We start from the raw sequence: 24895 nt of genomic DNA, 5'->3' as shown, positions 1-24895 counted from the left end.
ATATCAAGCCGACTAAAATATTTATGACTTGATATCTATTTAACAATAAAGACTGCAAGTTTAATTCTCATCATTCCTTAAGCTTTTTGTTTGGATTTGAGAATAAAAAAGGGAGAGTGAAAAAAGAGGAATTTGAAAGGAAAGTGAGGTTGTTTAAATTAAGGAAAAATAAGTGCAAAGTGTAGAAAAGTTTGTGAAAAAATTGATTGATATGATAGATAAAAATAAATTTTTTAATTAATGATTTTATAAGATTATTATTTTGCTCTTAGGTTAAAAAAAATTATAATTATTATAATTAAAAGGTAAATATAAAAATTTTAACTAAAAAAATAAATATAAAATATTAATTTAAAAATAATTTAATTTAAATATTTGCTTTAAATTTAATGATAGATAAAAATTAAAAATTTAATAGATGAATATGTAATTTACACTTTTATTCTTGGATTAAAAATGAGTATAATATTATTTATTGTAAATAATAATAATTACAATAAAATTATATTAATAGGTATAATTTATTAAAAGAATAATAAATAATGATAAGAATAATAATAAATATTAAAAAAATAATAAGAATCATAATAAATAATAATGATACTAATTATAATAAATAATAATAATATTAATAATAATGATAATATTAATAATATTTATAATAATAAATAATAATAACAAAATATATTATGATAATTATATTTTCTAACATTATTTTATTAATGTTTATGAAAGTGTTATTATTTTAATTTTATAAACATGTATTACTTTATTTTTTTTATATTTCCACTTTTTGATGTCAATATTTAAATAGTAGAATTTTCTTAATATAAAAAAAATGTACAATAAATTTTTTGAAAGTTAATTAATAAATTAAAAAAATTGATAAATCATTGACATAAATTAGAATGAAATGAAGATACATTTGTTAATTGTATAAGTTAATTTTTACCAATTAAAAAATTAAGAAATTTTTCACATTACAAATTTGAGATTGCATTTTATGCCAATTTGGAACGGCCTGTTCTCAAATAGGATTTTTAAGCCAATTTACTAGTTTGGAACGGCCCGTTCCAGTTTCGGAACGACCTGTTCCAGTTTCGGAACGACCCGTTCCAGTTTGGGAATGACCCGTTCCAGTTTAGGAACGGCCCGTATTCTAGGCTACTCAATTACCCTTGTTTTAGTTATTTGGAACGGCCCGTTCTGGGCACGCCTGGAAGCGAAAATATGCCACATAATCGATTATGTATGGCACATAATCGATTATGTGCCATGCATAATCGATTATGCTGACCCATACTCGATTATGTGCCACCATAATTGATTATGTATGGGCTGCCATAATCGATTATGCCCAGCTTAATCGATTATGTGGCATGCATAATCGATTATGCTTCATTCCTACCCTCCCTCATGCATAAAGAAAAATGAAGTTTACCTATAATGGCACAGTCTCTGCATGCATGAGGGAGGAGTATTATCGTATTTTCTTAAATCTTACGTGGCTTTCATCTCTTTTCTTCGCTTTTGCGCGAGGATGGCAAAGCAGTTTCTCCCGCTTTTCTTCGCCTTTCTTTCCTCGCAAATCAGCATAAACAAACACGCACTTTCTTCGCCTTTTGTTCGTCATGAACAGTAAATCAGCAAAAACAAACACTACCTTAATATGTCATCTACCTCAAAACATTTAGACATTCCCTAATATTATATATATAATTTAAAAAATGAGAAGACTAAATAAAATTTTAAATAAAAATAAAAATAATTAAAATTTAATTATAAATATATTTTCTATAAAATAATGATTATAAATATATTTAATTTCTATAAAATAATTATCATTTTTTATAATTATTATGTTAATATTATAACATCGTCACTATTTATTATTGATAAAAAAATATATATTGAATCATCGATAAATAAAATGTTGAATGTATAATGTTTTCATGACACGCCTCATGTTAATAATCTCTTTTATCATGTTAAATCATTTTTTTATCGATAAAAAAACCACATAATGACTAATTTTTTAAAGTAATATTATTTTTAATTTATTTTTTCATAAATTCTTCGACTACATTAAAAAGGTAAGATTAGTTAGTAAAATTATATTGACAAGTGATAGTAAAACTTTCAAAACTTTAGTCATTTTTATAAGAAAAATATTAAATAGTACATTACATTAATTTATTTTTCCTTCCTCCTATCATCAACTTGCACGCCACAATTAAGTGTACGAATGGATGTACGTTTATCATAGCTCGCAAGATACACGGTAATCGTAGATGAATAGTGAAGAGTAAGCAATAGAAAGGTAACAAATGAGAATCGTTGAAACGACAAAGCAAACCTGACTACTCCGCACAAAACTTTTTCCCCACCTTCTCACTCCATACATATGGACTAGATTCTCTCTTTTCCCCTAGCCAAACCAAATCCACAAACTTGTTTCCCTCCATTCCTTGATATTAGAAGAGGGTCATTACTCATTACTCATTACTCATTACTCATTACTCATTATTCATTACCAACAACAATAATCAATGTTTTCCCCCTAGCCTTGCCTCTCTCATCATTCCCACTATTCTTCACTTCTCTTCTCCCATGTGAACAAACTCACTTCTATTTCCAACAAACACATCAATATTCTTCCCCCAAAATGAGCCAGTGTGTTCCAAGCTGGGATGTCGACGACAACCCACCACCCCCAAGACTCTCTCTTCGCTCCAACTCCAATTCCACTGCCCCTGATGTTCCCATGTTAGCTCTCTCTTCTCTTCTACACAAATCATGCATCACCATGTCATCACGTCAATCTCTATATATATATTTTTTTCTTCTCGATTCAGAGTCGTAATACTGTGATTGTCTATAAATTTTTTTATTAGATCAGAGACTAATCTTACTGGTAATATTGTGACTGTCTATGAGTGTATTTTTAGACACAACGTGATTTTATGCTCATTCCATCTCTATATATAATACAATTTTAAGTATGGGAAAGAGTTAATATAATAGAGATTGGCGTGGTCCTATATATATATATAAATATGTATATAGTCAGATGAATGATATAACAATTTGTCGTACTTTTCCGAGGTGTTATTTTGTGATGATAACGTTAATGAGTGGTTTGGTTTGTGTGACTTGGTGAGTTCAGGTTAGACTACGAAGTTGCGGAACTGACATGGGAAAATGGACAACTTTCTATGCATGGGTTAGGGCTACCGCGTGTGCCTGTAAAACCCCCAACAAGCGCCGCGAATAAGTACACGTGGGAGAAGCCTCGCGCGAGTGGCACCTTGGAGTCCATAGTGAACCAAGCCACGAGCCTGCCGCAGCGCGGGAAGCCGTCGCTGAACGGTGACGGCGTCGGCGTCTGCGGGGGCTTCGTGGTGCCGTGGTTCGACCCCCACGCGCACGGCGGCGGAGGCGGCGCCACCGCGAACACGGTGGGGATGGACGCACTGGTGCCGTGCTCGAAGCGGGAGGCGCGGAAGCAGGGCGTGGAGTCGGTCCCAGGCGGCACGTGCATGGTGGGGTGCTCCACACGTGTGGGGTCTTGCTGCGGTAACCAGGGGGCGAAGGGGCACGAGATGAGTGGGAGGGATCAGAGCGTGAGTGGCAGTGCCACGTTTGGGAGGGATAGCAAGCACGTGACCCTTGACACGTGCGACAGGGAGTTCGGTGTGGCTTTCACTTCCACCTCTATTAACTCTCTCGATAACACCAGCTCCGCTAAGCACTGCACCAAGACCACGACCGTTGACGACCACGATTCCGTTTCCCACAGTAAACCAGTGGTAATAACTATCCAATTTTTTTTATTACACTAATTATATACATAAATTTATTTTTCTTTCTTTCTTCTCATTTCAGACTCAACCTAAATTATTGTTCATATGGGTACATAAATTTCTATACCCACTGGTGCATACACTTCGTTCATATCCATTATTTTTATGTTTTTTGCTCAATCTCTCTCTCTGTCTTCTTTTTCATATCTTGATTTATAAAACGAAAATATCAAATTATTAAAAAAAAATTTCTATAGTGTTTCCTAACATGAGAGTATTAAAATGAAAGTGTAAAACTATTTTATAATATAAAATCAAATAATATTAGGATACTTTTAATATACACCTAATAAATCTTCCATCTCGTTTCTCACTTTAGCCTCCATATTTTAATTTTTCTTCTTTCTCTTTAGTTTTCATAATATCATTTTTTATTTGTCCTTTTCTCTCTCCATTTTTCTTTCTACTTCTCTTCCATTTTCAGCCATAAGCTCTAAAAATGAGATTCACGTTGATAATTTAAATAATTGTATATATAACACTTTCAATGTCAGTATTATCTCAATTATTTTATTTCAAGCTTCCTTTTCTTTTTTGTCTAATGAAAAGTTAAACAAATATAATTTTTATTTAATTTTATTTTTATCGGAACAATTTCTCCTTGATAATTAATGATCATAAATTCCAGTCCCTTTGCCGCGATATTAGCTCGCCATTTTGATAATCGCAAACTAACTGTAAAATTGTTATTAATTTATACATTTTTTAGTAAATGTTTAAGTTGCACAAAATTATTGTACAAATAAAATTTCTCTATTTTATAACAAAACTGATATTAGTAAATGTTTAAGTTGATCTTCTAAAGTTATACATGTTTATAACAATAACTGATATAGTTAAGCTTAAAGGTTAAACTTGAGGATTTAATTCTTCTTTCTTAATTAACTAATAAATTTTATTTTATTTTATGATATATTCTTTAAGGGTGAAGATGGGGATAAGGAGAAGAAAAAGAGAGCGAACGGAAAATCGTCGGTGTCCACTAAAAGGAGCAGGGCTGCGGCTATACACAACCAATCTGAAAGGGTGAATAAACTTTTGCAAGTTATTGCTATGATATGATGCTATTCTATAAGAACGAAATCAAGAATTTGTTGTTCATTGGTTCATTTTTGCATTGGGTTTTCAGAAAAGGAGGGATAAGATAAACCAAAGAATGAAGACATTGCAAAAGTTGGTCCCAAATTCCAGCAAGGTATATAGCATATAGTTTGCAACTAGTGGGGTGGGGTTTCTGAGCTAATCATGATTGTTTGTTTTATTATTATTGAAATCGTGATATTGTGTATGTGGTATCTGAGCCAATTATTTAGTATCTATTGGTCCCAAATCAGTGAGAGGAACAGGAACAGTTGCTATATACTGACGTAACATCTTTCTTTGCTATATATTCACTTTCGTAGACTTCAAGTAGTGGTCCCCACAGGATTCTATAGCCACTATAAGTATAATAACTTCACAATGGATCTCCCTCCGCATATTTTTGCTTTCATGTTCTTGGGTTCTTCACACAAATTATGAGATAGAATAGTTTTTTAATTTTAAGAAAAATATAGAATATTTCTCAATCTACATTTTAGTTTGAATTTGTAAGTTCTTTAGGATTTTCTCCAACGCTTAAATTATACAGTCTCATGGATGAATAAAGGTGTGAATGGGTTCCTCTCAGATTTTTTTATTTTATTTTCTATTTTACTTTGTAAAATATCTGTGTATGATGAACTATTTTTTTATTCATCATGATTTTCAATTTTGAATCTATTACTTTGACTTGTATGCATGTACTTACATTTTAATATGATATGTTATTGTTTGTTCGTTTTTGGCTTTTCTTATTTATGGATTCGTCCTTGTTGATAAGGTAGAGATACCTTTCATACCATTTATTATACTCAATCCAACTAAAAGCTTCAACATGCAAATTCATTCTACTATATCCGTCCTTCAAAATATGGTTCAAACATTAAAAGACTAATATACTAAATAAACATCTGAAAACGTCTTGCATATTTTGTGTCGACAAAATTAATTTGCATAATTAATATTTAAACATCTCAATATGTAATTCACATTAGTACATAATTATAATTCTTTTCAATGATTATCTATATGGTATTACCGTTTTAAAAGCATGAAGATTGTAATTTGTTGAAAGCCAGTGGGATATATAATTGTGCTCTTGAACTTTTTTGTAATAATATATGGCTATGAGAATTTTAGCTAGGGTATTATGTGCAGTCATATAGTCCACACAAAATCCAATTACATGTTGTCACACTCTGACAGGAGGCTGTTTGGTGAAGAGGCACCTAACTGCTCTCACAGGAAACCCTTTACAGTAGTAGGCCCTCATGTCAATTATGCCATAAACACTAAAACAACTAACGTTTTCGCCAATAACACTAAAGTACAAATCAGAGGGGGAAAAGAGCGAGCAAGACCAAAGAAAAAGAACCCACGCTTAACCAGGATATACAGACAAGAGGGGAAAACAAGAAAGAAACATTTCAACAGCAACATGCAATGTTTAGTGCATGGCTTATTTGATTATAACAGAGTTTAATGATGATATATTGATAGTATAAAATATCATTTGATTACGATCTACATAAATGATAAATTTGTTAATCTTTATTATAATTATTTTAAAAATTAAATAAATTATAATTTTTGATTACTTGATTGTGTAAAACTTTTTTATATACGCTGATAATGTATTACTAATAAACCTTTAATATATGGAATTTTTTATGCTGACAATGTATTACTAATAAACCTTTAATGTATGGAATTTAGTTAACTACCAAAATTAAAACAATTGCTTGTAGAAAAACAGATTTCATCAAAGAAGTATTACTTTTATATGTGATTTGCTAGATAGTAGATGTATGTTCATATATATATATATTAGAGACTTTTTTATTTATTATACTTTATGGTTTTCATGATATATATGCATCTTCTTCAATTTTTTTGTTACAGACTGACAAGGCTTCAATGTTGGATGAGGTGATAGAATATTTGAAGCAGTTGCAAGCACAAGTGCAGATGATGAATAGAATCAACATGTCATCGATGATGCTGCCATTGACCATGCAACAACAGCTTCAAATGTCGATGATGTCTCCAATGGGCATGGGATTAGGGATGGGAATGGGGATGGGGATGGGAATGGGCATGGACATGAACTCCATGAACCGTGCTAACATCCCTGGCATCCCTCCGGTTCTCCACCCTTCTGCCTTCATGCCCATGGCGGCCTCCTGGGATGCCGCTGCCGTTGCCGTCGGCGGCAGTGACAGACTTCAAGGAACTCCGGCCACCGTGATGCCTGACCCTTTGTCCACATTTTTTGGGTGCCAATCACAGGTCAGCAAATATTTAGCTAAGTGCTCACTAGGGTTTAATTATATTTATTAAAAATCCTCAAATGAAAAATACTAAATAAAAGATATATAATATTATAATATTATATATTATATCATTTTTTTCCTCTTAACAAGTACTTTTACTCGTTAGGAATTTGACATTAACTAATACTAAAGTCAAAATAATTTTTATTTTATAAGTAATTTTTAAAAGGAGAAGTAGAAGGGAACTTTTAAATAACTCTTCTTTTTTATTTTTGGTACATGATAGTGACTACACTATGAGTTTAAATCTGAATCTTTATATACAATAAAATATATAATTCTAGTATGTCTCAGTTACATTTGACTTCTGAATTTAGTGTCTCTTTTAATATATTTGTTACCTCAAACTTTTTTTATTACTTTGATTTTGGTTCCATGATAAAGTTGATTTTTTTTATATTTGTTAACTCATTTATTGTGGATAAGGTAAGAAGTTCAATAATGATTGATAGCAACCGGAGTTTTCCGGTACTGAATTTGTGAGGCACAAATGATAAGGTTTTAGAAATCAGTCAAATCGAATTCATTGCAGCATCAATATCGCGCACTGGTTTGTTAGAACCGTGAGAAATTAATTAATTAATATATTTATCTAGACCTCGTTACTCTCCCAAGTTATAATGGACCAAAGAAATTTCTCAAAATAACATCTCAATTTATGTTTTAAATTATCTACACCGTTGACTATAAAACAAGATAAGTCATTTACATTGATGGCTTTGTATAAATCAAGGAAAATATTCGGCTTCCAACCGTTTATGCCGAAATCCTTTCCGAATAAATAAAATAATAATTTAAATTTAAAATATTAAATTAAATAATTATTTTATAATAAAATTATTAAAAAATATTATTATTTTAACCATTTGGAACACGGTTCGGATAATTTTTTGGAAAGCGTAGCATAACTCATAAATCAAAGATTCGAAAGCTATATAGAATATACTTTTATTTAACTTTTCGAAATTTTTTGTTCCTCAACTCAGATGCATGGTTATAAATTCTTTGTTTAAAATGTTATTTTCTTTAGTTATGCTTTTTTTTTTTATATATATAATTAAAATACAGAGAAAACAATGATGATTTCTTAAATCGATAGGATACATAAATAACAAAATATAATAATTATTTGCAGCCCATGAACATGGATGCCTACAGTAGACTTGCTGCAATGTATCAGCAGCTGCATCAACCTCCAGCTTCTGGTTCCAAGAACTGAGCTAGCTGATTCTTCTGCTGTGATAGTGTTGAGCTACAAACAAGATACTTATTCTTTGTGAGAATTATGTATATTAGCTCCAAAGCAAGCGATGAGAAACAATAGCTGAATATATGTACATGTCCTTTCTTATTTGGGGTTAGTAACTTGTTGAGATTAGGTGCTTTCTTGGCTATTTTACCTTCATATGTATGTTCATATAATTTGCGACTTGTATAACGCGTTTTGCTATTTAGTTGAATAAAGGGTTTAACCTGATTCAAGTCGATCTTATCAATTTTTCTTTTCCTCTAGCTTCACTTTTTTTTTTCCTACTAAAACACAGCTGTAGCAGTAACTACAAAATTAGCATCACCAATCAGTTTATTATATATATATATAAATGAACTATTTATTTTAGGAATAAGTCTACTTAAACTTATTTTATTCAATAACTTATATTTTGCATCAATTTTCAATGATAAAACTCTTAAATTTATAATTTTTAATGCATGGATTAAATTTACAAATTTTTAAAAAATTTTAAAACTATTTGATATTTCGTTTCATTAATTCAAATCAACGTATAAAATATTTTTATGATTATCCGTCAATTAGAATTAATAAAACAACCCAATGGTTTTCAAATTTTTAAAAATTTGTAGACTTAATGTATGTATTAAAAACTTTAATTTCAGCAGTTGGGTCGTTGAAATTTGATATAAAATATTAGTTATTACATAGAATAAATTTAGATAGACTTACTCATATATATATATAGAGAGAGGATGGATCCGTTTACTCTAAAAGTAAATTTACCTAGACTTATTTCGTTCAATAACTCATGTTTTACATTAAATTTCAATGATCCAATCGTTAAATTTAAAACTCTTAATGCCTAGATCAAGTTTACAAATTTTTAAAAAATAAAAATTATTTGATACTTCATTTTATTAATTCAATTTGACGGACAATCATAAAATCATTTTATACATTGAATTGAATTAATGAAATGAAGTATCGAATGATTTTCAATTTTTTTTTTTTTAATTTGTAGATTTTATCTATGCATTAAGAACTTTAATTCAACGGTTGGATCATTAAAATTTGATGTAGAATATGAGTTATTGAACGACTCTTTGTCGTAACTCGGAAAATTTTGATCTTACGACTAATGGTTTGGACTACCTTTTTTTGAAAAATCTCATTAATTAGGGAATACCCGAAAACCATATTAATCCTTAATTAATAGTTTTGAAGAATGATTCATGAAGTCGCCACCAATGTTTTACTCAAAACATTAGAAAAAGAAAAGATTTTCAAAAGTCCAATAACAGCCTTAACAACCAAAATTAGGTTCGGGGGTCGGTTATGTGTAGGGGAGGTATTAAGTACCCTTATAGCGCATTAGATTGGTACCCTATGATGAAGTTAACGTGATAAGAATTAATGAATTAAATATTAGGTCCCTGTCATTAATAGTTAGTTATTTACATGTAGATAATGATTATTTATTTAGAACAATATTTGTTAAAGTAAGGGAGATAAAGGAGAAAGAAGAATATTAATTGAAATACCTCTTAATTGAGCTGTATTAGATCTTCAAACTTGGGGATCTTTAGGCGCTTTTTGGCTGCCTCACGAAATCTCAAGAAATACAAGGAGGAGAGAGAGAAATTTTGAATTTATATCAGACCCTCTGGATGAATTTTTTTGGCCCCTAGAGTAGTGCCCGAGTTTACTATTTATAGACGTCAGAACTGACCGAAACGGCCTGTTCCGGGTCATTTTGTTATGTATTAAGTTTGAATCTGCAACGGTTCATTTTGATTCCAGAACAGTCCATTCTGATTCTAGAACAGTCCGTTCTGATTCCAGAATGGCTCGTTCCAAATTTGAACCTGGCTCATAACAACGTATGTTGGAACGACCCATTCTGGCCCGTTCTCAACTAGGGTTTCAAGACTTTTTAGCAGTTTGGAATAGCTCGTTCCAGATTAGGAATGACCCGTTCCAGCTTTAGAACAATCCATTCTAGTTTTGAAACGGCCCGTTCCAGGCTACTAAATCAAACCTGTTGGGCTTTAGGCCTTCTAACGTCACATTATGTTGTTTCCATGCTTCGAGAGCTCTTTTCCTTCATAATAGAAGTTCATTTCTTTATGTGGAAGAACATATGCACAGAATTTTGATGATGCCAAAACATTGTAGAAAATAAAAGGTCAAGTTAAAGCAAATTGATCAAGAAACAAGATCTCAAGAATTAACTAGATAAGTCTTGTCAAATTAGCTTAATATGTAAAAGGAACTTTTAGAAACTGCAAATTTTACTTGGCCATTAAAATAAGGATTTCAAGAAATACTTAAATTTAGTCTTTTTAAATATAAGAATAAGTTTTTTGAAAAAGAAAGTGAAAAGTAAAGTGTTCGAAAAGACTATACAAAAATATTTTTGACTGGTAAGAAAAGGCTTCTAAATTCATAAGTTTTCAAAAAGCAAAACTAGTAATATCTGTCTGGTAATCGATTACCAATTTAAGTAATCGATTACCAGAAGAAGAAAACTCTTGGTTCAAAATTCAAATGCTAAAAACGTGTTTTGGTAATTGACTACCAGACTTTGTAACCGATTACCAGAAGAGGGAACTTCAAAATTTGAATTTAAAAGATACAACGTTTCAAATTATTTTTGAACTTAAAACCGTTGTAATCGATTACCAATTCCTTGTAATCGATTACCAAAGTATCTTTTCTGAAATATTGTAAAGAGTTACAACTCTTCATAAAAGGACACAACCTAAGAAATAATTGTTTATAAATACCTATAATTTTTTAGAAGAAGGTTACGAACTCTATTGTGAAAAACATATTTACAAAAACTTCTTGGCCAAGTTCATTTGCATTATTATCTAAAGAGTTCATTAAGATCATCAAAGTGTAAAATTTACTCTTAAAAAGAGAGTTACTCTGTTATACCCACTTGATCATTTGATCTGTAAAGGAGAAAGAGTTTTCTCCTTGTTGGTTTTTGAATCTCAACACAAGGAAAGGGTGTTCCAAGGTGTTGGAGGATTCAAATCTTGTAAGAATTACAAGAATAGTGGAAATCTCAAGTTGGAGACTTGAGGACTGGACGTAGGCAAGATTGGCCGAACTAGTATAAAACAAGTTTGCAATTATTCTTTCCCTACACTTTTAGTTACTTGTTATTTAATTGTGTTTGAGTAGTTTTGCATCAGTAATCTTTATATACAATTTTTCAAAGAAGTATAATCTATAAGAAAGCTTTACTAAAAATTGGATAACTTAATTCACCCCCCTCTTAAGTTATACAAGGCTACTTGACTAACACTTTATTTTCGAGTTCGGACGAAATTGGGTGTCTACAATTGCCCCTCTTCACTTGTCTTTTTGGATAGCTAGGTGTTTGCTTTTCCAAAGGCAAGTAAAGACGTAGACATTTCATTCGGGTCTTCCCTCTTGCTTTGACAGTAGATGCCTCCACGTTGTTTCTTCAAATAGATGGTGTTTACCCGTACCTTTGCCCCCTAGAGCAACTGAGTGTTGGTGAATGCTCCATCAGGTGTAAAGAGTGGTAAAATGTGCCATCTAGGTCTCTGTCTTAGTATAAATGCTTCTTGCTACCTCCGCTTGTCCCATGATAGTGTGATCTTTATTCGTGGCTCAATGATGAGGGAGTACGTTCTGAGCTCAGTCTCTCTAGGGTGGACTGATATTTGAGACTTCAGTCGACCCAATGGTTTACTTGGGGGTCTAGCAACCCTTACTACTCTTGTAGTATGTTCTGAGCTCAACCTCTCCAAGTTGGACGGATATTTGAGCCTTCAGTCGGCCTAATGCTAGTTTTGGGGTCTAGTAACCCTTACTGCTCTTGTACTAGTTTTGAGGTGGTCCAACAACCTTTACTGTTCTTGTAGTACGTTCTGAGCTCAACCTATCTAGGTTGGACTAATATTTGAGGCTTCAGGCGGCCCAATACTAGTTTTGGGAATCTAGCAACTCTTATTGCTCTTATAGTATGTCCTGAGCCCAAGATCTCCAAGCTGGACTGATATTTGAGGCTTCAGCCGGCCCAATGCTAGTTTTAGGGGTCTAGCAACCCTTACTACTCTTGTAGTATGTTTTGAGCTCAGGCTCTCCAGGGTGGACTGATATTTGAGGCTCCAGCTGATGGAATCATGCTAAGGAAGGCAAGGGGTGACAACCTAAAAGATCCAAGAGGAGTTGGCTAGACATGAAGGTTTGGGCCAATCAAGGCCCAATGGGCCCGATGGGCCTGGAAGGCCCAATTTGAGCTTCACATGGGCCATCTCTTGATAAATCCATTTTTCTTATATTTTGTACATATTATATTAGTATAGGTTTCACATATTTTGGTCTTGTATTTTGGACCACATAGAGTAGCATTTTTGGGCCATAGGCTTATTGGGCCTAGTTTTGGGCTTCTGGGCCTTTGGGCTTTTGGTACCCAATATTGGGCTCATTTTGTTTCTTTTATTATTTCCTAATGTTTGTATATGTTTGGCCATTGTATTTAGGCCATTAGCATAGGAATATTGAAGGAATACTAAAATAGACCAAATCTAGGTTTCATTTAGTAGTCATTTGATATGCATTTGGATCACATGTTTCTTGCCAAGCATGGCTGAACATGTGCAGCTCCAAATACACTTCAAATGTCCCCTAAATGACATTTAGATGCATGGCAGCCCCATATTCACGGACTAAGCACATGGAGCCTTGAATTTGAATTCAAATTTCCATTTGAAATTTGAATTTTTGGCTCCAATATTGGCTAGTGAATTTGGCGCCACCTAGCTTGCTTCTAGGACCTATAAGTGCTTGTTCCTTCACTCTTTGTAAACACTTTTGATATATTGAATTTTCTGAACCATTATTCAGCTAAATTCTTCAAGAGTCACCTTGAGAGAGAGTGCCCTAGAAACTCACCTAGTTTCCTACCTTTTGAAGTGAGCAATCTCTTGTTGCTTAAGCTTGGATGCTTCCATCCATAGTTTAGGCTATTTCCATCCGTGAACATCATCCATTAAAGTGTCATTTCATTTGGTTCCAAGCTCCATTGAAGAGGTCCAAACTTTGGTGAATCCGAGGAGAAGAACACCTACCACTTCTCCTAGTTTTTGCCATCAATTTTGGTATCAAGAGCAAGGTTCTTCTTGGAGATAAGTTTCCTTAATTTTTTTGGTCCGTTTGTATTGTTGTCTTTGTGTTCTTGTGTGTCTTGTTTGAGTTTCATTTCGGATCTATTTATTTTTTTGAAAAAATTTCTATCCATAGATCCATTGATTGATTGTATTTTGATTTTCTTTCACAATCAATATGTTTAGGACCTATTTTCTTGTGCTTCTTTTTGTTTTTGTTTGAGTCTATCATTTCCTAGCATGTGTCCGTGATTGGACTTCATCCATTGCGTTAGATTTTTGTTTTTGAATCCTTGTTTTGTCTTAGTAAGTTGTGTTTAGTTCTTATATGTTGCAAATTCCTTGAATAGCTTGTTTAACCTAGTTTTTGTTTGTGTCTGAAATTTTTTGCATATTTTATTATTGAATCTGAACCTTACCTATATGTGCTTTTGTTTTACATATTTGAGTTCCTGATTTGCTATTAGTTCTAGCAAATTGCTTAGAGTTAGGTTTCCTTTATGTCTTGTTAAAAGTTTTGTCAAAAAAATTACTAAACACTAATTCCTATTAGGTTTCCTTGAGTCTTATTGTGTGGCTGAAACTTTTAACAAATCTTATACACTTAAAACAGAGGCAAAACAGAGGTGTTTGTGTTCTAAATGCATGAGAAAAAAAACAAAAGAATGAATGCTTAAAAATTTGACCTAAAAACACTATAAAATTGTGAAACACTAGTTACAAAATGCAAGTGAACACCTCTTGTTTTGTGTGAAAATTTTTACTGCAGTTTTTCTAGCCTAAGGCTGAGACCTATAAGTGTTAAAAAGGAATTTAAACTCCTGATTAATCAAAGAAAAAGAAGTGAAAAATATTTTGCAAAAAGAAAAGAAAGAAAATAGCAAAAGAAAAAGCCAAAAGGAGTGAAAAATCTTGTATACCTAGCTCTCGGTTTTGGTGTGTTCTTGTCTATAATTTTTTCAGTCCAGCCACATATTTTATGTCTTAATTTTGTTTCTAATCTTAGATTTGATTTTGTAATCCACTCTAGTGCCTTTGATAGGTTATCTTTTGTGTGCTAGCTTCTTTTAATTTTTGAATATCTTTGAGTCTTGTCTTAAACACTTTACTCTTCAATTTTGGTATAAGCTTTATAAATTGTGCTTTTGTTGCTTGTCTTGTTTTCTTTGATTAAAAATTATGTGCTGGAAGTGGCCTCAAATCCTTGCTTAAGGATCAAACATTGACTCAACAAAAAGTAGGAAAGAATTGGTTACAAACTACTTTGAAATTTGACCTAATTTAGTGACCAAAACTTTCCTAAACTACCTTCACAAGAGTGATCATTTCCTTAACCTTGTGAGCAGCCTACATTCATCACATTGTTGTGTTATTTGTGCAGGGTCCAGGAGCAAGCAAAAACAAAGATTAGTGGTGGATTGGAACACTTAAACAAGTGTTAGAAAAATTGGACAACAAATCCGTCATTAATTGGTCACTAAAGCCGCCACAAATTGTTTTCTAGTGTAGTTTAAATTTTTGCAATTTCTCTTGTATTTTAAATCAATTTTGTAAAGCTTGGAGGGAGTATTAAGAAGCTGGTCAGGTATATCTAACCCTTGGTAGCTCACTCACGTGTAGTACTAGTGGAAGTGGCTTGGAAATTTCATATGTTTCAAGCTTCCACTTAGGGCAAAACGACTAGTTGCTTAATCTTGCTTCCTTTGAGTTGTTTGTTCTTTAAATTATTTACTTTTCTGCCTTAATTCGACTAGCATTGTGTAGAGTTTATTGTTCACGTTTAGTAAGCATTCAAAAACACTTGTGAAAATCATAAATCATTAAACATTTGTGAAAAGTTTTGTGGAATTGAGATTACCATAAGGAAGTTTAGTGATTTCCACTTGAAAAGGCTTGGTTATTAAGTGGCTCTTAGTAGCTCACCTCCCTTGATAGTGCAACTTGTATACTTAGACTTCCAAGTGCTAGTCTTATTCCTAGAAAAGACCAAAAATATTTTCTTTTTGCATTGCATTTTAAAAATTCTTGAAACTTAACTAGTTTGCTTAACATTTTCTCTTGTTTTTAAGCTTTTAAATTCAATGTGTTTAATTGTCAAGTTTGCTATATGCTTGCTTGTGGACGTTTAAGGGAAACAATTTCTAAGTTCCAAAGGCTTAGTGTTGTTTAGAACCACGTTTAGCTAGTAATCTTTAGCCAACTTTTCTTTAGGAATTTTTTTTGAAAACTTATTTTTGAAAACTCTTTTTGTTTAATTATGAGAAAACATTCCTCAAGTGGTAGTGACCTAAGCTCCCCAAAAAGTTTTTCACATCCTACTCAAGAGCTTAAATCACTAACACTTTGGACAAAGCCAGAAGTGTTAACGAGAGAAAAAGAAAAACTTGAAAGAAAAGCACGACTTGCAATCTTAGAGGAAGAAATTCACATTATTAGACAAAAGGAAGAAAAACTTTTAGCAAAAATAAAATTGAGAAAAACAAGAAAAAAAGAAATAAAAAAGGCATGTATCTTAGGGAAGAGTAAGGAGGAAAATATCTCCTCTAAAGGACTTATGAGTGAAGAGAGTTTTTCTATCACTGAAAATCATTTGCCAAATACTCTTTTCTTACATAAAGACCTTAACTCTTACCCTTATGCTACCACTAGTCATGAAGTAGAGATTCTAGAACAAAATATTTTAAAGAAAAATGAATCTCAACTTCAAGATATAGTGAAGAAGGAGTGGACTATTCCTAGTTTTACTCCTTATACTACTTCCTTGGAGGTGTACAAGGAAGAAAGTATTTTTGTGGTCTTAATAAAGCACCCAATTTTTGGTTTACATTGTTTGGTGGATACAACTTTTAATAATCTATATTCTCTGTTTGCTCTTATGGGAAGATCTTACTCTTTTGAACTTAATATGATTCCTTCTCTACAAGACAAATCTAGTTTATATGATTATAAGTATCCAATAAACAATCAAATCCAAAAATTTTTAGGACGTTTTCTAGTAATTTTTTCTTTATATTCTAGTAAAAGCCTAGGTTACCATTTAGGGTACTTTAGGCAAGATGTTGTAGTTTTTAAGAATCATTCTTTTCATTGTCTTAACCATAGTGTCATTACATTTTTAGGATTTCATTCTAGGTTATACTTAGAAGAGGATCCTATTTCTATTTTTAGGGAGTCTAATTTTGATAGTTTATTTTTCTTTCTTAGGCTAGATAGACGGACTCCTCTTAGGATCCATAATTCCTTTTCTTATCATGAAAATTTTACCTCTTATACTTGGCATGTTGTGTATGTAGGTGATAATTTTTATTCCATACATCCTCGAGATTTGAGGACAAGTACTTTTCAAGAGGGAGGGGATGATGGAATCATGCTAAGGAAGGCAAGAGGTGACAACCTAAAAGATCCAAGAGGAGTTGGCTAGACATGAAGGTTTGGGCCAGTCAAGGCCCAATGGGCCCGATGGGCCTAGAAGGCCCAATTTGAGCTTCACATGGGCCATCTCTTGATAAATCCATTTTTCTTATATTTTGTACATATTATATTAGTATAGGTTTCACATATTTTGGTCTTGTATTTTGGACCACATAGAGTAGCATTTTTGGGCCATAGGCTTATTGGGCCTAGTTTTGGGCTTCATGGGCCTTTGGGCTTTTGGTACCCAATATTGGGCTCATTTTGTTTCTTTTATTATTTCCTAATGTTTGTATATGTTTGGCCATTGTATTTAGGCCATTAGCATAGGAATATTGAAGGAATACTAAAATAGACCAAGAAGCTAAAATCTAGGTTTCATTTAGTAGTCATTTGAGATACATTTGGATCACATGTTTCTTTCCAAGCATGGCTGAACATGTGCAACTCCAAATACACTTCAAATGTCCCCTAAATGACATTTAGATGCATGGCAGCCCCATATTCACGGACTAAGCTCATGGAGCCTTGAATTCAAATTCAAATTTCCATTTGAAATTTGAATTTTTGGCTCCAATATTGGCTAGTGAATTTGGCGCCACCTAGATTGCTTCTAGGACCTATAAGTGCTGTTTCTTCACTCTTTGTAAACACTTTTGATATATTGAATTTTCTGAACCATTATTCAGCTAAATTCTTCAAGATTCACCTTGAGAGAGAGTGCCTTCAAAACCCTAGAAACTCACCTAGTTTCCTACCTTTTGAAGTGAGCAATCTCTTGTTGCTTAAGCTTGGATGCTTCCATCCATAGTTTAGGCTATTTCCATCCGTGAACATCTTCCATTCAAGTGTCATTTTATTCGGTTCCAAGCTCCATTGAAGAGGTCCAAGCTTTGGTGAATCCGAGGAGAAGAACACCTACCACTTCTCCTAGTTTTTGCCATCACCAGCCAGCCCAATGCTAGTTTTGGGGGTCTAGCAAGTTGTAGCAACCCTTACTACTCATGTAGTATGTGTAAACACCCAATTTCTTCCTAACCAACTAAAACAATGAAATGGACGTCCATAATCAAAGAAATGGAGCTCCCAAGCATGGAAATAACAGGACATGACGTCAGAAGACCTAAAAGCCCAAACAAGCTAGTTTTAGTAGCCCGGAACGGGCCGTTCCAAGTTCCTAAAAGGGCCTAAAATCCTTGTTTGGAACGAGCTGTTCCTAAACTGGAACGAGTCGTTCCTAATCTGGAACGGGTCGTTCCAAGCTCCTAAAAAAGGGCTAAAACCTAATTTGGAACGGGTCGTTCCTAAATTGCTACGGGCCTTTCTAAGTTATTAAAAAGGCCTAAAAAACCCTTGTTTGGAACGGTCGTTCCATTGTAGTCAGTTATGTGTTAAACTCATCTCTGGAACGGGTCATTCTAGTTTAAGAACGGGTCGTTCCAGTTACAAAATTAACACAGAACGATCGAATTCAGAACAGGCCATTCTGATATTGGAACAGGTCATTCTGGCAACTTTTTGACATCTATAAATAGACAGCTCGAGCACAGTTCTCAAGGCCACAAAATTTCGTCCAAGACTCCTTAGAGCTTGAAATTTCTCTCTCTCCCTCCTATTGTATTTCTTGATTTTTGTGAGGCATATTGTAGTGTGAAAGGTTGCCACAAAGCACCTAAAAATCTCCATATTTGAAGATTCAATAGAGGTCGATCAAGAGGTATTTTAGTCAATCTTCTTCTCTTCCTTTTATTTCTTGTCTTTGATAAATCTTGGAATAATAAAAGCAATCATGTAGATATTTTTAAGTCAATTGTGTAATTTAAATTTATAGCATGTAAATAAATATTAATAAAGGGGATCTAATATTTAATTTATTAATTCTTATCACGTTAACTTCATCATAGGGTACTGATTGAGGGCGCTGTAGGGGTGCTTAATACCTTCCCTACACATAACCGACCCCCGAACCCAATTCTGGTTATCAAGGCCATTATTGGATTTTTAGAAACCTTTTCTTTTTCCAATTTTTTGAGTAAAACATTGGTGGCGACTCCATGAACTCATTTTTCAAAACCATTAATTAAGGATTAGTATGGTGTCCGGGCATTCCTTAATTGATGAGATCTTTAAAAGGATGTCTAAACCATAGGTCGCGAGATCAGAAATTTTTGGGTTGCGACAGTATGTTCTCAGCTCAGCCTCTCTAGGCTAGACTGATATTTGAGGCTTCAGTTGACCCAATGCTAGTTTTGGGGGTTTAGCAACCCTTACTACTCTTGTAGTATGTTCTGAGCTCAGACTCTCCAAGCTGGACTGATATTTGAGGCTTCAGCTGGCCTAATGCTAGTTTTGGGGGTTTAGAAACCCTTAATGCTCTTCTAATTGGGGAACTCGACGGTGTCCTCCAATTGGTGTTACAAGATGCTCCTCGGGTTGATAAGTAGGGGAACGCTTGAGATGCCCCCCATTTCAAACTAGGGCTAGTGGTATGAGTGATGCCTCACTATGTGAGTATTGTAGTGCCTCTCCAGGCGTCTTCATTGGAGTATGAGATGGTTGGCTGGAATATGGTGCTGTTCTTGCCAAAATGAGTATTGTGATGCCTCTCCAGGCGCCTTCTACTTGGATTTTGTGACTTTTCTTTTGTGGATGATCGATCATTGTGATGTCATCGAGGATTTGCTTGACCTTGTCAAGCTATCTGAGCTGATCATTATTGTGAAGGGACCTTGTTTGTAGGTTTATCCCTGGATTGAGGACTTCCTAGCAATCTTTTTATTTATAGCTTTGGCTTTTTTTCTGGTATGAAAGCTTTGCCTTTTCTCATGTTATTATTTTTTGCCTTTTATTTTATATAATTTTTTTGCATGCTTATTTTGCTCTCTTTGTATTTCGCATACTTATATATCTTTTGAAAAGAAAAAGTATGTAGGCACGAAATTGTAATCTCATAAATAAGACATAATTTCAGAGTATAGTGTGAGATAAACATACAATAAAAGATAAATGTCCTATCACTAGTCTAATCCTCAGTTGGAGGATCCGAAAATCGCCTTTGTAGCCAAGCCATCATCTGCTCATGCCAATGCTACTATTGGTGATGCTGCTGGTGCATCTCCTCCTGTATGCCTGTGAGATGGCTGCCAAAGCTCTACTGCCATCTCTCAATCTATTAGTGGATGGCCTCGATATCCGCCTCTGCATGCAGCTGTGGATGTACCGGCTGTTCCTGCTATGACTGAGGTTGTGGTTGTTGCTGCTACGGCTGTAACTTAGGCATGTAGTCAAATAGTATGTCGTCTACATTGAGCTCCTTTATGGATGTATACCCTCCCTAGGTAAGCTCGGTGATGCCCATAGATCTGAGTGTGAGTGCGTCAATAGGGCGAGGGTCTAGACCCATCTCTGAGTTGATGTCGAAAACCCTGTAGTGCTCGACGACTCGTGCGAGCATCGACCAGACTACTATGTAACCGGTGCGATTTGTTGTGCCCGATATCTTACCGTAGTCCTGCACGTGGTGTGAGAAGAAAGCTCCGGTGATGGCAAAAATTAGGAGAAGTGATAGGTGTTCTTCTCCTCGATTCACCAATGCTTGGACCTCTTCAATGGAGCTTGAAATCCGAATGTAAGACACTTGAAGGAGTGAAGATTTTCGGACTTAGGGTTCCTAGACTATGGATGGAAGCATCCAAGCTTAAGGAACAAAGGAAAGCTCACTTCAAAAGGTAGGAAACCTAGCTAGGGTTCCTAAAAAGTGATGGCTCTCTCTTGGTGACTTTTAGAAGAAACTTGGAAGAATATTTGCTCTCAAATTTCATATATCAAAAGTGAATACAATGAGTGAAGGAGGAAGCTTAAATGGATCCGGAATTAGGGACACTTGGCGCCAATGTGGAGGCTTCACATGTGGCGCCAAATTTTGAATTCAAATTTTGAATTTGAATTCAAAACTTAACTCACATGTGCAAGTCCGGTTCACATTGATGCTAGGTGTATTTAGGTTTGATTTAGTGTGCATTTAGGGTTGAATTTGAGTCACACATGTTCAGCCAAGGTGGCACCATCCATGTGACTCAAAATGCAACTTAAATGCATGCTAAATTAAACCTAGTTTTGAATTTTGAATTCAAAACTTAACTCACATGTGCAAGTCCGGTTCACATTGATGCTAGGTGTATTTAGGTTTGATTTAGTGTGCATTTAGGGTTGAATTTGAGTCACACATGTTCAGCCAAGGTGGCACCATCCATGTGACTCAAAATGCAACTTAAATGCATGCTAAATTAAACCTAGTTTTGAATTTTGAATTCAAAACTTAACTCACATGTGCAAGTCCGGTTCACATTGATGCTAGGTGTATTTAGGTTTGATTTAGTGTGCATTTAGGGTTGAATTTGAGTCACACATGTTCAGCCAAGGTGGCACCATCCATGTGACTCAAAATGCAACTTAAATGCATGCTAAATTAAACCTAGTTTTTCCTAATTCACTTAAACTAATAATCCTCCTTAAATCCTAATCTAATGACCTAAATACAATGGTCAATCAAATACAATGAATAGGAAAAATTACAAGAATGAAAATGAGCCCAATATTGGGTACCAAAAGTCCAAAGGCCCATGAAGCCCAAAACTAAGCCCAATAAGCCTATGACCCAAAAATGCTACTCTATGTGGTCCAAAATACAAGACCAAAATATGTGAAACCTATACTAATATAATATGTACAAAATATAAGAAAAATGGATTTATTAAGAGATGGCCCATGTGAAGCTCAAATTGGGCCTTCCAGGCCCATCGGGCCCATTGGGCCTTGACTGGCCTAAACCTTCATGTCTAGCCAATTCCTCTTGGCTCCTTCAATGTGTCACCCCTTGCCTTCCTAGACATGATTCCATCATCCGGGGTTGCATTGAATCCCCTAAACCATGCAATATAGAGGAAAGAGATCCCTCTGAGTGACGGAACCCAGGCTCTGGTAGCGTTTATGGATGGTCCCGTCATCAACTTGTGAACCACTTAGAGTGCCAAGTCTCTGATCCCTGAGGCCTTGGTGGTTCTTAGCATGACCGCTTGGCTGATGAGCTCTTGCCACATGCCATCTATAAAGGTCTTAAACATGGGGAAAAGGAGGCTATCTGTGTACTCCAACATCATCAGCTGCTCCTCTAGGACGAAATCAACTATCCGGTTGAACTCTACCAACGTGATGTTGTGGCGAGCTCCACCCATCCAAAATAGGACCATCTACACATCTGGCCTCTTTGGAGCTGTGGTTGTGTACATCTTGGCAAATGCCAAGAAGTTGATCGTGGCCCACCGATAGGCTTGACCAAGTGGCTCCAATAGAAACACCTATCCAATGGCCGCTAGGTAGTCTAGGACTCTCCCCAAGAGGCCCAGTTGCTTGAGAATGAGGAGGTCGATCTATCGTGCGAACATGAACTCGAAGTCGTTTAGACGTTGTCTCCGTCTAAGCTGTGTGTCACTCATAGCGGGTGGTCTGGGGACCAGTAGTGGTGGCTATACAACCGGTGATGGTGGTGGCTGTACAACTGGTGACGGTGGTGGCTGTACAACTGGCAACGGTGGTTGTTGTACAATTGGATGCTATGGTTGGGATGATACGCGAAGCCTCTTGCCTACGCCATAGGAAGAACTACCTCTATGCATGATGATGAATGTGTGTGTGAAAATGCCAAAAGTTCTCTAGAGAAAGTGAGGGGGTTTTGGAGAAATGAATAAGGATTATGAGGGGGAACAACCCTTTTTATAGGCGAAGGGCGCAGAACGGCCTGTTCCGATCCCAGAACGACCCGTTCTCCCTTTAGAACGGGCCGTTCTAGATGGCCTTCAATAGGAACGGCCCGTTCTGGATTGGAACAACCCATTTTGATTTTTGCCTACTTGGAACGGGGTGTTCTGGTCTAGAATGACCCGTTCCCTCCCCCCCGCCCCCTTTTTAAACCCTTCCATATGTCCCTACAGCATGCATGTAATTTCTGTCCTAAATTCAAATTTATTTTTATTTTCGGGAAATCCAATCTGTCCATGTACTTAGACTACTTGTTGCCTGTTTGTGCCCTTGTTCCTTTGATTACCGAGAAATATTCTTCTTGTCCCTATTTTACCGCTCTTTGCTTGTTATGGACAATGTCTTGGTTAAGATGTTCCTCAACCCCCCTTTTTGAAAAGATGTTTTAACCGTTCCCTGTGAGTATTTACTATGCATTCTTCGTGTATCTCTCAAGATTATCTAAATGCCATGTAGGAAAGGGTGGAAAGGATATTTATAAGTATATTTTTGCAAAATTTTTAGAAGGAAATTTTTTTAGAAATGGTTTTTAGAAGAACGGTTGGCCGAGGTAGGCTAGTGTTTTAGGCTAATAAACAAGGCGTATCCGTTGTAGGGAAATGATTTTGTACTTAGCCTTTCTTTTTTTAAGAGATTAAGTGATATCAGAGGGTCGTGTTTTGATTGAGTTATCCCCCCTAAGTTGCCTTTTGATTTTTGACTCAGGTTGTTGCTTTATTGTCCTAACTTTTGACTAGGTTACTCGCAATGTGTTTCCTAATGGATATTTTTATTTTGATCCTTGCTTTTTCCTAGGTTACCATTTTGTTAGTAGGTCCCCTAGCGAACCTTGCCCTAGTTCTTATGTGTAGCCTCCTTTAGTGGGTTTCCTGCTGGGCTCGTCATCATTTTTTTTTGTAGTGTTCGTTTGAGATGTGGGATTCCCCTTTTTTATTTTATTAACTCCAATTAGGCTTTCAAGATTTTATTGTAAGGCTTTTCTTCATATGATACCCTTATAGAGGCCTAGAGTAGAGATATAGTAAAAGGAGTGATATATAAAAAAATGGCATTAAGAATAAAATCTTGATTTACACGTGCCCTTTTTAAATGTAGCTCAAGGGCCTAGGGCCAGCCCCGAGTTCGTGATTCATACTCAAGAATATGGGAAAACCATCCTTTGAAAGGGACCTAGTTGATCTAATCACCAAGGTTGCTCCTCCGCTTGCTCGGATGTTGGCGCTCTAAAAAATCTCATATAGAGTAGGGGTGATTGGCTTTTCCTTTCCGAGCTTTGTTTTTGGTTCATATCCCAAACCTCATTGCCTTGGATTGCTTATGTAGTTTGGTAATTCTTTTATTCCTTGGGCATTCTTACCGAGCCCTCACCCCGGTCGGTAGCCATTTTTGAACAAAATTTGTGCTGCCAGGTTCTTCTTGTTTGGGATCTTTTCCACATGAGCAATTTCTAGTACTTGGAAGGTTGTTTTTAATGCTTCTTCAACTGCATCTACATAAGGGATGGTCAATGGCTTACTGATAATCATATCCTCCTTTGCTTGAATGACTACCAGCTTATCATCTATTACAAACTTGACCTTTTGATAAAGCATGGAAGGTACCGCCCTTGCTTGATGTATCCATGGCCTTCTAAGGAGACAACTTCTCCCATCACTTCCCTTCAAGATCCATCAAAAGCTTGAACAATCATATTGCTTGGTTGCATTTGAGCTTCTTTGACCATTAGTTTGTCGAAGGTACTTTTAGGCAACACGTTCAAATAAGACCCGTTATCTACCAAGACTTTGATAATGAGAAACTCCTTACACTTTACAGATATATGTAAGGATTTATTATGGTCTAGTCGACCATTGCACTACAAGGAAAATGATAAATTGCGACGGACAAATTGCGACGGTTATCTAGAAACCGTCGTCGCTTTGATATTACGACCCTTCATACGACAGTTTTTCAAAACCGTCACAAAATTGTTCAACATTGCGACGGTTTATCGTAAACCGTCGCAAAATT

At 35.0% G+C, this 24895-nt stretch overlaps 1 protein-coding gene across 2 annotated transcripts; it reads left to right on the top strand.

The window, feature by feature from the left end:
• The first annotated feature begins 2385 nt into the window (after positions 1-2385).
• Positions 2386-8768, top strand: UNE10 (basic helix-loop-helix (bHLH) DNA-binding superfamily protein). Of its 2 annotated transcripts, none has more exons than XM_020347297.3 (6): positions 2386-2766; positions 3167-3806; positions 4788-4889; positions 4993-5058; positions 6846-7232; positions 8412-8768. In XM_020347297.3, the coding sequence occupies exons 1-6, from the start codon at positions 2666-2668 to the stop codon at positions 8493-8495; spliced, it is 1380 nt and encodes a 459-aa protein (XP_020202886.1). In that variant the 5' UTR covers positions 2386-2665; the 3' UTR covers positions 8496-8768. The 2 variants fall into 2 exon arrangements, with proteins under 2 accessions (XP_020202886.1, XP_020202885.1); XM_020347296.3 differs by having other exon boundaries at positions 2392-2766; positions 3167-3809.
• Positions 8769-24895: the final 16127 nt, after the last annotated feature.

This window comes from Cajanus cajan, chromosome 4, assembly GCF_000230855.2.
Source record: "Cajanus cajan strain Asha chromosome 4, NIPB_CcT2T_4, whole genome shotgun sequence".
In the NCBI taxonomy this organism is placed as follows: domain Eukaryota; kingdom Viridiplantae; phylum Streptophyta; class Magnoliopsida; order Fabales; family Fabaceae; genus Cajanus; species Cajanus cajan.
Note: the sequence above shows the minus strand (reverse complement) of the source record. Positions and strands in the feature narration are given on the sequence as shown.